A 15,500-nucleotide genomic window follows, 5' to 3' on the forward strand; every position below is an offset into this window, starting at 1 on the left:
AACACTAGTCCAATATTACGAAGGCGAGAAACACGAGAAAAGCGCATCGTGCATTATGAGGAAAACGTGCGTAAAATGGTCCAGAATATCACTGTTATTAAAGACCTGCTCCAGTCCTACCTTTTAACCTTAAATTGTCACTGAAAAGGCATGAAAATACTGACTATGAACTGTGGCGCTTGTCAAAATAGAGTCTATTTTATATTAAATTCTATATGAGGTTTTGCGTGCTGAAGTGTGGCACGTGGCCGTTAACTGTTACCTATTGTAATCATGGGTTCAATAGATTTTGAATAGCCGCGGAACAGGGCTTTAAATGCGTTAAAATAAATAAAACGAATTAATTTATAAATATTTTGCATCAATGGATTATACGTACTTCTTCGTTGTTCTGTCATGAAAACAATATTTTAAGTAAGAACGATCCAAGACGGTCTCAGCTATACATATTAGTCGGTTTGCAGTCTAACACTTTTCTTAATTAGGCAATGTGAGACTATTTGTTATTATTTTAGAACTAAAGTGAGTTAGACCCAAACTTTCATTTAAAGAAATCATTGATAAACAGAAAATCACTTTCGAATTAAAAAAATATTTTCACAAATGAATAAATATGATAGTTTTTCTTTACTAATTAACAAATTTTAAATGTTCAAATTCAGGGGCCCGTTCATTTGGCCCGGGTACGTTTTTTAAAAAAATAGACATATGTACTTTACAGGCATATATATTCAACTGGTTATTTATGATGTTTACAGAACTAAGGATTCCTGCGTAAGAGTGATTATTGTGTAAAATAAATATGTGCATGTATCGATTTTCCTAGCTCCATGTAGACGGCCGGGTAACAAAAGTCAGACGAACTGGAAACGGTCGTCTATCCATCCAGCTTCAGCTCAAATTTGCGGAAAAAGTAAACGGTTATGAGACACTTTTCTTCCCACCATTATTTTCGTCTGGCCACATGCTTTAAAAATATGCATGTGTTTTAGGTCAGTCATTTGCAGATAATACGGTACAGGTCGCGCAAGGTGTGCATTTTGGGCCATTTTTGTCTCAAAATTTAGTGTCCTGAAACCTGCATTTTACTCGTTTTTATCACAGGAGCAACAGAATCGGCAGACTGAAAATGTCACATAATGAAGTGCTATGTCTATGCAAGATATTCACTCAAAACTGCCTTGAATTTGTCGAAATTGGATTTTTTTTATGATTTTTTTTCGCACAGGTATCAGCGCAGAGTTGTGGAGTTTTCAAATTTACTGTCCCTTGCCCCCTAATCTAAAGTTGTGATCCGCAAAGAATGACAACTCTTGCCTTGGGCTAGCAAAGATATCTATTAATTTACCTCCCTTGCAAATACACAATTGAGTGGAAAATGAAAACGGTTTAAGACACAATATACTACTTTGCACAACAAAAACATTTAGGATTTATTCATATGTGTTTGATTTATTCATCAACACCTGCTTCCTGTGATTTGGTCAACTTAGTTATGGTAAAACTAACTTTTAACAAGCCGATAATAAAATGAAATACCAGTAAGTATTTTATAGTGCAGATAATACAGTTTTGCTTGTATCAAAATGTCACAATAGAATCACTTTTGTAATACAAAACACCTGGTAGGATTAGTAAAGGGGCAATTATATTGATCTCTATTTCCTATGCCTATTGAAGGCTCCGCCCTGCACATGATTTGTTACAATAATAATTTCAAAATGTACTGGAGAGAACATAATTCGAAATGTACGTGTAATGTTTTGTGGGTTCTTATAATGATATTATCGTATTTAGCCACTGGATTAGAAAGACACAAGTCACCTTGATAGTTACTAAGTGTATTCTAATTCTAAAATTCAACAATATAAAATTATTATGGTATCAGAGAGGCAGTTACTGTAGGCGGGACTTTAACTTATCATGACAGTGGTGAGCTTACTGACCAATAGTTTCAATACATTAAAGTACCTCAAAATGCAACATAGCTGTCGATTCCGGAGGAGCATGCCCGAGCTCTAATTTGTCACATGGCTGGCTACGCTTCTGGTAAAAGTGTCAACTATACAGATATAATTTTACTTCGATTTGATTTGTTGCACTGATTCACGGAGATTTTTTTTTTCATATCGTGTGACATCATAAATAAAGTACTGTGTAAACACTTGTGACAAAGTCAAGTATGCTATTGACCTGATTACTGTTAGTGTTATTTGATGTGCATGTAAATGCACTGTGGATATAATGATGTATGAACCTATATTTCATACGTTTGTGCAACCCTTAAGAGCTTAACAGAAATGTTTATGTTTTATCTATATAGCTGCGTGTATATATTAATATTATAATATACCACCGAAATATTTCAAAATACGTTGGACACTATGACCACTATGACTTTTTTCTAAGAGCAATAACGTCATAAAAAGAAAAAGGAATTATTTACACACTAGTGACACAACACAAAACAGCTGTTAGTTATCACGTAATATTTTTGAGTTAAACTTCACACTGGCACAAATTCACGTAGAAATCAAATGATTAAAGTTTGGCTAGCATTTAGCTACATTTAAACGAACATTCATCTTAATTTGAGCGTTATGTGCCTCTACAGGCCATATTAATACCCATAAAATAAGCATTAAGGGTTAGAACTAAACAAAGACAATGGCTTTCGCTCAAAGTTTGCAAGCACCGCCTCAGTAGTCTAGTGGTAGAGCGTCCGCTTCGAGTGTGGGCGGTCGTGGGTTCGATCCTTGAACGCGTCATACCAAAGACGTAAAAATGGTACTTGTAGCTTCCTCGCTTGGCGCTCAGCATTAAGAGGATAGTATTAGGACTGGTCAGCCCGTTGTCAGTAAAAAGTGACTGGGTGTGGTATCATGTCCCGCGTCTACGGCGTGATATTCATTTGAGGCAGCACTATAAAGTTGGGCATTGTCACTGTGCTCACTACAAGTAGACACCCTCGTTTTTATGACTGAAAAAGACGTTAAACCCGAACACACACGTACGTGCGCGCATGCGCACAAAGTGTTCAAAGTTACGCTCCTATTTCGACAGAGCAATGTTTGGTACATTTTGTATATGTTAGTTGTACATCAGCCCCCACTTCTTGGAATAGATTGAAACTTCATATACTTGTTCATTGTGATAGTCTGACATGCTATACATAGATTCTTTAATCACATTTTGCTTTTTTACAAAGATATGCCATTTTGTTGAACTTATTTATGTAAGCTGGTATTTCAATAACCGCCCGTTTGATTTTTGTTTATTTTGGGTTCATCGCCGTTTTTTTTTTTAAAGTAATTCAGTTATGCTTCAATATCTTTTATCAAATCGTCATGGAGAACATACGCTGCATCCGTGGATCGAACTCACGACCCGCGATTCGTAGTTCTGCGTTCTTCCTATTGAACTAAGCGGGCGGACCCGCTCTTTAATACATCGAAGCAACAAACACATATTTTCACTTCGCTAGCATACACAATGTACAGGATCTAAAAAAACAAGGAAGAATATCCAACAGGGAAAGCCGCGTTCTTAAAACGCAGCCTCCCCAAACGCGCACACGATCAACATAAAAACATACTACCAAATGCTTTATGAACTCACAATTACAACTGTATGATCATGGTTTTACATTTTGCCCCTTATAAAGCACAGTGTTACCTGTGAACTTTTATTTACAACAACGAAAGGTCTTCTGATATCGTTAAACGTGACTGCGTTGCTTAGTAAACACTATACTCTTCAACTGCAATGTCTTGAAAATAATACGCCCAGTCGTTCTATAAAATTAACATTGTCTAGAAAATGCATACGGAGATGGAAATATTGAGACACTTAGCACATAGGTTTTATCAAGAAAAAGTAAAAGACGGCGGCTTTTGTCTCCCTTGTCACTCCAAAGGTAAGACTACAAGATTTTGTTATGAAAATTGTCTGCTCCCTTGATATACATATACATAATATCTCCTTTTAAGTCGTACTATTTCTCTGTCAAGTTAAGATTAATGTATATATCGTCAGTCTTTCATAGATATACATGAAATATTAACGACATGCAGATAGGTTGGAACCACTGTTTTACCCTTGCATAATCATAGGATTCGACTACCAGAGTCTGAAAACATGTGCTGTGATTCCAGCAGGTATAAAAGTTTGATTCCTTACCTCATATGTTTATTTCAATGTAAATGAGATGAGAAAACTAAATTTTGAGTCTTTCAGGCACCACATAATCTGCAAAGCAAATGTGGTGAGCCGTAAAACCAAAATAAACAAATCTTATCAACAGCTTATAAATGGTTCACCAGTGACATGTATACATTATAAAATCAAGACAGTTTTTTATCATTGGATTTCTCATGAAATTATAACTTGTTTATTATCCAAGTTTAATATCACTGGTTTACTCATTTAATTACAACTTGTTTTTTATCTAACTGGTCTTCCTATATTACATATGCTGGTAAACAGGAAACAGGCTTGGTAATATGCTAAACAAAGTAGTGGCTCATCCCTCAAATGATTACGTTGGAAAGAAAAATATATTGCGAAATTTCTGCCAAAACAATAATAAACACTTCCATTAAATTTGGTAAGTTCAGGTCACGGAAAAATGCTTAACAAAATGCACGTGCGAAATAATGCATAGCGTCATTTGCATGGTTTATAAATCATTGAAATCAAGAATTCTGGACAATTTTACTGCAAACACAGGTTCATAGAGACGAGAAAAAAATGTCTTTGCTTTGCGATCACATTGTGTTAATATTATTTTGTTTTACATCGATCGAAGCATTCTTTTTTAGAGATGATGTCGATTGTCTTATGACTGCTTGGTCGCAGTGGAGTGAACAGAATAGCTCGGGTGAACAGACAAGATCAAGGCGAATTATGCGTCATCCATCTGGAAGAGGACGGCCTTGTGAGGAGCTTACCGAGATTAGAGGTACTGTATATCATTTAACATTTTCAAATACAAATATTTATGTAATTATGTCAGCGTTGTACAAAATTTATTACAGACGATTTCAGATAACATGAATTTTACTTTTTAAGCTGTAAGTCTTTGGTAATCCTTTGTTAAATACTATAATTCTATTTATTACTACACACGGGTGGTAAATGCGCAATCCGATTTCCGCTTGGAATACGATTAAAACGTCCGGTGCTGGTGTTGCGCGTAAAAAAGACGACACAAAATAAATTTTCTCGGAAAAAGCAAAATGCTTTTCGTCACTAATATGATAATACATCATATGTGTGAAATATCTGGTTATTTATGATTCGGCTTTATCATCACCAAAGCTCTGGCGACACAAAGCGTGAAAAAGGTATGAAATCAACAAAAAATATAGCAATCATTACCGAATCCGAGGACATCTGAAGCTTCTAATGATAAACCGATTGTAATACAGTAGCAAATATCACATTTGTTTGCTTGAAAACCAGCTTATGAGGACATTATTTTCACTTCTTATTCCTGTGGAAAAGTTGGCACTTACGGCAAACAGGTTACTACGGTTCTATTATTATCATTACTATTATTATACCAGATTTATATAGAGCCCTTTTAATGATAAACAAGTTCAAATGTTCAAATGCGCTTAACATAAAGCAAACGCAGTCACACAGGGTGCAAAATTCATCCTTTACTAGTACAGACACTGAGCGAAATGACTAGAGGGACAGAGTGAGGTAAAGCCCCTAGAACAGATAGAGAGAAATCCTTTTTAGATACAGACTTGCTAACTTAGCCTAGCTCTTTGCGCATAGAGAGTCTGGTGTTTTTGTCGAGCACGATGTAAAGCACCGACGCACGCGAATTTGAGCCGCGCCATGAGAAAACCAACATAGTGGGTTTGCGACCAGCATGGATCCAGACCAGCCTACGCATCCGCGCAGTCTGGTCAGGATCCATGCTGTTCGCTAACCGGTTCTCTAAATGCAATAGGCTTTGAAAGCGAACAGCATGGATCCTGACCAGACTGCGCGGATGCGCAGGCTGGTCTGGATCCATGCTGGTCGCAAACCCACTATGTTGGTTTTCTCATGGCGCGGCTCATTTGTCTTTCCAAAGAAGAACCAGTACACGCCTTAAACTACCGATTCGAGACCTCTGGCTAGATTAACTGCCCACCTAAACATAACTGAAACGAAGTTGGAAACGGCAAACCCCGTTCCTGGTATGTTTTTGCCCGTTTTTTCCTCAAAATGCAACATTTTATTCAAGTATATATAATATGTTTGCCCATTAGAAGCGTCATATTTCCAGCAAGTAGGCACATGAATTAGGAAATTGGCATTTTTCATGATTCCATACTTTTTTGACAGTTCGAGCCAGAGGAGTTTTCGTGATAACAGAGCTGATTCTTAAATTGATAAGTTCATATTTCACACATTGATCCTTATACATTTTTGTGTCGAATAGAATTTTGCATTTTTCGAACGCACTTGTAAATGATTCATAATTAACAAAAGCAAAAAACCTACCTACCTCGATATTGTATATATTGATGCGCAACATCAGTACCGGAAGTCGCGCAACCCAATTTAAGCGTATTCCCAGTAAGAAATGGATTGCGCATTTACCTCCCGTGCTACACGATCGCAGGTCAATATGTTGTGCTATTGACCGGTACATGCTCAACACTAAATATTTCCTGACAAATGTCAAATCGAATTTATTTCTGTAAAATCACTATTGGAATGGCTTGTTGTTCAGTTGTCAAAACTATAGCTTTGTACTCAAAAGAGGTGTGTAACAAATAATTTTGTTGTAATAAAAGCAAATGTTGAACATTTTAAAAAGATGACATTTAAGATTCGGTGATTATCAGATAAGATATGTTTACAAATCTTTTGATCTAACCTAATTCGCATACGGTATGCTGTTTTTTGCCCTAAAATAAACACGATGATTTTATGAAATATTTTGACATCGTACTAGTTCTTCGAGGCAATTTATCAGTTGAAAGATACAGTCAAATGCCATTTATTTTCAATATATCTTATTCAATTTCCGTAAGAAAACAAACGTTACCATTTCTTGAATGCTTGTCTAAGGTGATGCGTTGATGCGAAACAAGTTATTTTTCAAGTCATTTACTGCGATGTGCGATAGGCGTAACCCGATATATTCAAAAACATCAAGTCATTAACCTATTATTCTATTTAACTTGCAACCAATACAAACCCCAAATTGCAATATATTTTGCATCTTATTTCATTAAAATTATTACAAAATATATTTTTCACATCTTATTAATTGTAAAAATTCTTCCGCCCTTTCTTTGATTCAGTTGCACGTAGTTTCTTGAATGTTACAATAAAAATGCCGCCATATTACAGGTTTTGAACTTTTAAGTGCAAACTGGACATTCAAGTATAATACAAGCACAAACGCTTTGACTCAGATAGAAAAGACGCTTAATTTGAAATAAAATGCCCGCACCTAAAACTCCATTTGCTGCCCAACCATGTTGCATATGAATTTCCACAATGAACAGGTTAGACTGTTCTATCACAATAAACGACTGATTAAAGGCTAAATTTCTAACCAGAAATAAAGACACGCTACAAATCCACGCAGTCAAGGTCGATTTACTCAGACTGTAAACACCTCTATCTTACCTTTATGTACTTAGGCTAGAACAGAACAGAACGGAATAGGGCAGACAAGAAAATATTACAATAGAATATAAAAGAATAGAATAGAATAAAATAGAATAATTTTATCTCGGCAGTTCTCATAGCAGCTGCATATTTCAACGATCGTGTATATACTGCCTGTTGTACATAAACTTGAAGAAGTAGTCGTCAAGTAGGTGACGGATAAAGATAGACTGTTTATATGGTTAAAGTTTAGCTTAAAATATATTTTTAAAGTATGTCAATGAGAAGTAGTTATATCTTGTATATGAGCCGTGCCATGAGAAAACAAACATAGTGGCTTTGCGACCAGCCAGGATCCACGCTGTTCGCTAACAGTTTCTCTAATTCCAATTGGCTTTGAAAGCGAACAGCATGGATCCTGACTAGACTGCGCGGATGCGCAGGCTAGTCTGGATCCATGCTGGTCGCAAAGCCACTATGCTGGTTTTCTCATGGCGCAGCTTATATAAGCTTTTAGATACCTCAAAGAATTTTGTATATCCGTAAGAAAATGATAAAAACTGTACACGAAAACAATTTAAACATTATCTTAAGTACTCTTTTTCAAAATTAGAACACAGTTTAAGAAACATAAATATGTGATATATATGCGACATTTCATTGTTATAATCCGTCAAGTAAAACACGGATTATTTTTAATTTCAGTATATGGAGTTGACTGTGAGGTATCAGAATGGACACAATGGAGTGAAAATTTTGGATTTGGCCAACAGATTAGGACAAGAACTATTACACAGCCTTCGATAGGAGCCGGAGATATTTGTCCAGAGCTAGAAGAGATACGTTACACAGGTACGGTTAACTAAACAGTATATTAGCTTGTTCTATAATACTACAAAATGAAGCACTCTCTGTACAGAATCATGTCATTCAATGCTTTTTCCCCCAAAAGCTTGAAAGACTCTCACTTACTAAATGAGCCGCACCATGAGAAAACCAACATGGTGCATTTGAGACCAGCATGGATCCAGACCAGCCTGCGCATCCGCTCAGTCCTGTCAGGATCTATGCCGCTCGCTTTCAGAACCTATCAGAAAAAACAGCGGATGCGCAGGCTGGTCTGAATCCATGCTGGTCGCAAATGAACTATGTTGGTTTTCTCACGGTACGGCTCAAATCATAAACCTTTTCAAAATAGTAAAATCATATTTTAACAATAGACATTTGTTCATTGCTAAGAACGTCTTTTTCGTCAAGTATTGAGGCATAAAAGAGGCACAAAGAGCGACATTACGTTGCTAAGTTCAATTATATCATGTCATTTGTATAAAATACCTAGACAAATAAAAACTTTTATTCTGATAGTACAATGTATACTTCCTAAGTATTTCACATCTAAAGTAAGTGAATTGAGTGAAACATTTTATACTTTTGGTAGCATAAGCTACCGGGCTGCATTTTGTTTTGTGATGTTTATTACATGTATAAATTATAGATATATATATTTTTTTATTTTTTTTTTTTTTTTTTTTTTTTTTTTTTTTGCTTTGTTCCTACAAATATATTGTATGGTAGAGGAAATTAAAAACGTGTTGGGTTTTTTCTTGCAATATAGTTGCTAAAGTTGCTTGTTTTCCTGATTAACGAATATAAATGTATTATCTGTACATGGATTTGTTGATGATTAGACACTGAATATATCTACATTTGAACTCTAATTGAATTATTGATGCCACTGAAAATGAAAACAAGGGTTTTTATCAGTTTGGCCATATTTTGTCCCAGGTCCGATACTGGTGCCTGTGATTTATGCATGGTGTTTGCTACATGATACCATTTTCAGAGTCATGTAAGGATGCTGAACATTACAACAGAAATGATCAAAAGATGCTAACAGTTTCCTTGTTTTACTAGTATCTGCTTTATTTCACTAGCAAATAAATAAATATCTTCGACATTTGAGACAAAACATTGTGGTTCATTCTGTTTCAAATGTACTGTTTAAAAACTAAGACAAATACTATTTCTAAATGGTATAAGTGAAAATTCTTTCCTGAACAACAACTGTAACAATGAACTATTTCGATATATTCTTTGTTTTCTGTCTGTAGATAATGTACCTAGCGTTAATGTGACAGCAAAACATGTTAAAAGCTACTTTGTACGACCAAATGGAAATTATAATGGGGACAATCAAAATGTACAAGGTATGCCAAGAGATCTTCTCATCATTATGGATAGCTCAGGAAGTATTCGTAGTAGTCGATATGAAGATGCAAAGATCCAAACAAGCAAACTAATTGGTCTGTTATGTCCAACTGACGTGCCATTTGACAAGGTTGCCGGACAACCCTATCAGTACAATCAGGCTGCCATGCTCACATATTCAGACATTGTTGAAGAGACCTTTGACTTCAAGCGCTACAATACAACCGCCGACATACAGAATGCAATCTCCAGAGCTACATACTTCGATATGAGTACTAATACAGCAGAAGCTTTCAGGAGAGCAATTGGGCTCTTCACAAATGCCAAAGGTATTCTTTACTTTGAACAATTTTGATTGATATTTTGACTTTCTACTGAAAATTAAGCCTAAAGCACGACTTCATGACGGCTTGGAATAACAATAACCATAGTTCTTCCAGATGTATCATTGCGTATCAAAAGAATTAATTATATACTTGTATTATTCTGAAAAGAATTTCAGTTTGTTAAGTATCAATTTGTGTATCAATTTCGTTCTTAACTGTGCGTTTGTACAAGTACAATTATATGTGATAATTACGCTGTTTGAAACAATAAGATTTAGAAACATAAGATTTTCCATATTTTACCTAGTTTAATATTTCCAAAGGGCATTTTCATTAGGTAAAGAGATTTTAGTAGGAAATAGTATCTTCTAATTATGTAAAGAATTGTAAGTAACAAATGGATTTACTTATCAATGTAGAAAAGGATATCTAGCACTCTGTTTGCTGTTTGCAGGTGCAAGGGATCCTGCTCGGGCAAAACGTGAAGTACTGATTCTGACAGATGGCCGGTCGAACAATGCTCACGATTCACTTGCTGCAGCTGAATCTCTAAAACAAGTAGCTGACGTGTACGGGCTAATTACTGGGAGTTTTTCATTACACGGGAAGGAAGAAATTACAAGATACGTTTCTCAACCACCTAATAGGCACTTATTTTATGTAGAGAATTACGCAATTCTGAGAACATTGGTGGCGTACATTGAACGAGAAAAGACACGTGCTAGGCCAGACTGGTGTGCGCCGTTTGATGCAATGGTATGAGTTGAATGTCAATGTTTTGTTTTCATCAAATATACGCTATGTGTTTAAATCGTTTGCTTTCAAACGTGCTTCTTATATGACTTGATAAATGGAAAGGATGTAACCAAAAAAAAATTATGGCTTCAAAACAGATGCAGTTGTGTTTCGCTTTTTGGAAAAGACAATGAAATAGCGAATTATTTGTTTCATATTAATCAATATCAATTTAATTTACTTAAGTTTTGACTGTTTAAATAGTATATGATAGTTTCGTTTTAAAGAACTTGTTTTGCTTATAATAAGCTGTTAAGACTTTCGGTGCAAAAGAAGATTAAATGTTTGGCAAGATATGTTTAAGGCGACACTGCTGTCATACACATTTTCAGCTAGATCTATTTTGTTTTCGAAATGTAAATGTTTCAATAATGTTTCATGCCAATATTTGAAACTTGTGTTTAGAAGCATGATTTTTGTAACACATTACAAAACTGCTGATATTGTTATTGTGAATTTGATGTAATACATTATTCCTTTATCATTGAACCGCTGGTAGGCGAATGTTCCTCGACCTTTTTTCACTCCAATGACGATGAAAATAGAAGGAGCTGCATCTTCATTTTGCTGCCTGAAATTTAAAAACGGCAAAATGAAAAGTATAGAAGTTTCGCAAAAGGCACATTCTAGACATTTTTGTCATATCTTAATTGAGAAAATGCAGCAGTTGAAAACAATTCTCATTCGTAAAAGTTTGATGAAAGATTAATACTGGTTAAAATGTTAGAAATTTTGATAACAAGCAAACAAGATACAGCCCTTGAAAAATTATCTACGTAACTAACCAGCTACTGTTCTGGTCACTGTGACGTCATCGTTCATTTCTTCATGCATGTTTTACATAGAGATTGGTTCGAAAAATGTAATTTTCTGCATATATACAAAGTAGTAAAGTTTTGATAGAAACTGTAAGCTAATCTTGGTTTTACTTTGGTCATGTTATACAAGTTAAGTATAGCTTTTTATACCTATTCAGTAGAATTAGAAGAAGATATTTTATCCATCTTCAATAAAAGAGAGCTTTATTGTAGGATTCGAAAGATATGGTTGAAATTTCTTGATGCAAGTAATACTACATAAAAAGAGATGAGCGACTGTGTTGGGATTTGTGTTTAGTGTGGTTAACGCTGTTTTTCAACAACATTTTAATTTTGTAACAATGCTAAACATATTCTCCGTAAGCAGTAAGAAACAAACAACTCCTTTCAATAGATCTGAGATGTAGAATGAATGACTTCATCCAATTTTTCTACGGAGAACATACCCATAACCAAGAGATTAAACTTGCTACCTCTCGAGTTTTAGGCCTATGCTCTATACAAAACCAACATATTATATGGCGTCAATACATAGCACCGCAAAATTAATGCCCAGCAATATACACTTTATTTCTATTTGAAATATTACGTACATTGTACGTCGGAAGATACGGTCGACGTGTACGAAAGTCATTCCTTGCATTTGCATTGCCGGTGATTTAAGGCTCCCCCAATGTCGTATGAAAATAAGTTGGCATTCCTATAAAATGTGTTTTATTAAAACATACTTATTTTAGATAGTTGACTGTCCATCTAAAGGAATTTCGAGACAACTTTTGGGAAACGTTGGTTTCAATCATTGTCAGAAAAAATAATGAAACATGTTAGTCTTCTGCTACAAAACAATGAAATCTTTATGAATAGAAAAACAAACACTTAACAGGATACCTTATTGTATCTTAAAAGTTTAGGTAACCATGGCAATAGGGATGTCTAAAATATTATGTATCTTGCTTTTTGTCGTAATTTCTTTGAAAGCAGTAAAGAAAATTATCTTTCCCGTTATGTAGCTACAGAACAATTTATTTTTAAAGTAAGTTACGAATTGGCTTTTTTTCATTGATCTTAACAAATATCAAAATTAATGTAAATAACATTTCAACAGTATTTCTCATCCTACTTTTTTATGGAAAGAGTATAAATGCTTGCAATCATTATAAAAAGTTAGTATTCTGAAAATAACTAGTGGTACAAACTTATTGACGTGAATTTTTTGCAAAAATTTCGTATAAATACATGTAACCAAAAATATTGTGCAGAAGGTAGTAAGCCGTTGCAACGCTTTTGAAATCATGTAGACAATTTACATTTTTCCTTACATTTTTACCTTGGCACTGGTCGCAAAGCAATAATCAGTCTTCTCCAGCATGGTAAGGGTTATACACGTGTAACGTAACAACGACATGTTTATAAAAAAAATCATAACATGATGTTGTTACATAGGCAACGTGACTGCATTGCTTAGTAAAGAAAACAACATGCAATGCAAACAGGATAGGGTAACATAATGTCTAGTTTCTTTTAGGTTACACAGTCCTTTCAAATAAGTATGGAAATCAGCATAGATCGGAGAAGAAACTCGACGTGCTGGCGAATTTCTGTCTATGAAATTTATTCAAACTTGCTCATTGTCTTATTAGAAGCACGTGCAGTGAATTAATTTAAATATTTTAATGTGCTTTAAATGCAGTAAAGGCAGTTCCATTTGCTATGGAACTTTATGCATATGATATATTTTAGGCAAATCCTCCCATCAGCAGTAAAACTGACGATTTTGGCATAACTAATAGTATTAGAATTAAACTGGTTTGATTGTTTTACTCAATAGCTCAAAAACTACTGAAGTACATTGAATTTAGTTTTACGCTACTTTTGCACCCCTACCCTACCCGTCGGCGTCACACCTTGGTTAACCTTTTCGTACCAATCCATATTTTGACATTTTTTTTACCTTTCGAGAAAAAGTTATGAAACTTTCAACACTTGTGTACCATCCCAATGTCTAGTTTTAGACAAGAGTACATAATTCCATCAAGAATTTTGGCTGAATTATGGCCCCTTTTAACTTACAAATCTTGGTTAAGTTTTTCGTACCAATTCATATTTTGCGTAAACTGTTAGACATATGGCTTTGAAACTTTGAACACTTTTTTATCATCATGGTTGCCATCTCAAGGCAAGAGTACGAGATTCTGTCAAGTATTTTGGCTGAATAATTGCCCTTTTGGGACTTGGAAATTGATACAGTTTTGATTAAAGGCAACGTTTTGCCAACACTTTGACATGTGGCCTTGAAACTTTGAACACTTGCTTATCATCAAGATTTCTCTAGGCAAGAGTACACAACTCTGTGAACAATTTTGCCTGAAACTTTCACCACTTGCTTACCATCATAGTCACACATTGCCATATAGTCCAAGACATATCCAAATCCACAAATACAGGAATATTGTTCGTTTTATCTATTTTTCTTCTTTTGTCTGAATTTCTCTGGCAATATTTTAATCCCATACTTCCATCAATGCTTCGAATAGTCGACAGTCAATAGACATCTCTTGTTATATTTGTATGTTTCGATAAAGATTATTGATGCACATTTGATTCTTTCTAAAAACTAATACATCAAGTCTAGTGCGCATTGATTTGTTTTTAATAACGTTTAATTACACTGGATCGCGCACCAGCAGTATATTAATATACTTAATGGTCACTTCATTTACAGACGTTGCTGAAAACTTATGTTTAGTAATTGTGCTTCTTTCGCGGTCATAAAGCGGGAGCAGTGCTTCCATATACCCGATTTCGTGTTTCTATGTTTCTAAGGAAGAGCTTGGACGCTGCATTAGGGGTGATTTGCCCATTTGTGTCTTTTCATCTAAGAAATATGAATTAGTTGAATTATTTAGTTTTTCTGTTTGTAAATACTAAAGCATAATAGAATACATCAAATGATGTTGTGAATTATCGATAGCATTTTTCTCCTTTGTGAGTCACATCCCTAGTTAGTTCTAATGATGCTCGGAACGAACCGGGATTCGAAAAAAAATCAGCCCCTTACAAATATTTTACCAAGTTATATCTTGGTTACAGATGTCAAACACTACTTGTGTGAAGCGGTTTATTCTCTCTGGGGTACAATCAAGCCATTCTTCATTTATTTAACATATCTTTAACAAAAGTGCCAGAATGTCACAATATACGCCCGTCACAGCAAATTTCTTTACACTAGCACTTGTATTTGCTAATGGAATTTTAATTTTGTGGTTGTTTACAATGTTTGTTGTTGTTTTTTTGTAATTATTTTAACTCTTTTATTTTTCTAAGTCCATAAAAAAATCCTTACCCTGTTAAGATACCTTAAAATACACTCAAAATTTGGAAGTAACATCTTGTACCAAAGAAAAGTGGTCTTGGTTTTTCCCTATGGTCAATTATAAAAGAAATTACAATGTAAGTTATTTATAGTAACAACTAAGTAAAGTTAATCTTTACAAAAAAGTTCCAAAACAAAATTGTAAGTCCACACAAAAAAAAATCCTTACCAGGTAGAGATAGGTAAAAATACACCTCAGAATTGGATGTTACATGCATGTTGACAACTTGTTCTACAGAAAAGTGGCCTCGATTTTTCCCTACTAGTAGTAATGAAAAATTTACAATATAAACTATTTATAGTAATAACAAAGGGAAGTAATTCTAAAGAGGGATCAAGTGCACGACACTCCGT

General features: G+C 34.7%; 1 protein-coding gene across 1 annotated transcript; it reads left to right on the top strand.

The window, feature by feature from the left end:
- Positions 1–4,657: 4,657 nt before the first annotated feature.
- On the top strand, positions 4,658–11,867 carry LOC128555742 (uncharacterized). Its single transcript, XM_053539051.1, has 4 exons — positions 4,658–4,960; positions 8,332–8,478; positions 9,738–10,163; positions 10,615–11,867. The coding sequence occupies exons 1-4, from the start codon at positions 4,750–4,752 to the stop codon at positions 10,920–10,922; spliced, it is 1,092 nt and encodes a 363-aa protein (XP_053395026.1). The 5' UTR covers positions 4,658–4,749; the 3' UTR covers positions 10,923–11,867.
- The last annotated feature ends 3,633 nt before the right edge of the window (positions 11,868–15,500 follow it).

This window comes from Mercenaria mercenaria, chromosome 3 (genome assembly GCF_021730395.1).
Source record: "Mercenaria mercenaria strain notata chromosome 3, MADL_Memer_1, whole genome shotgun sequence".
NCBI classification, from domain to species: Eukaryota; Metazoa; Mollusca; class Bivalvia; order Venerida; family Veneridae; genus Mercenaria; species Mercenaria mercenaria.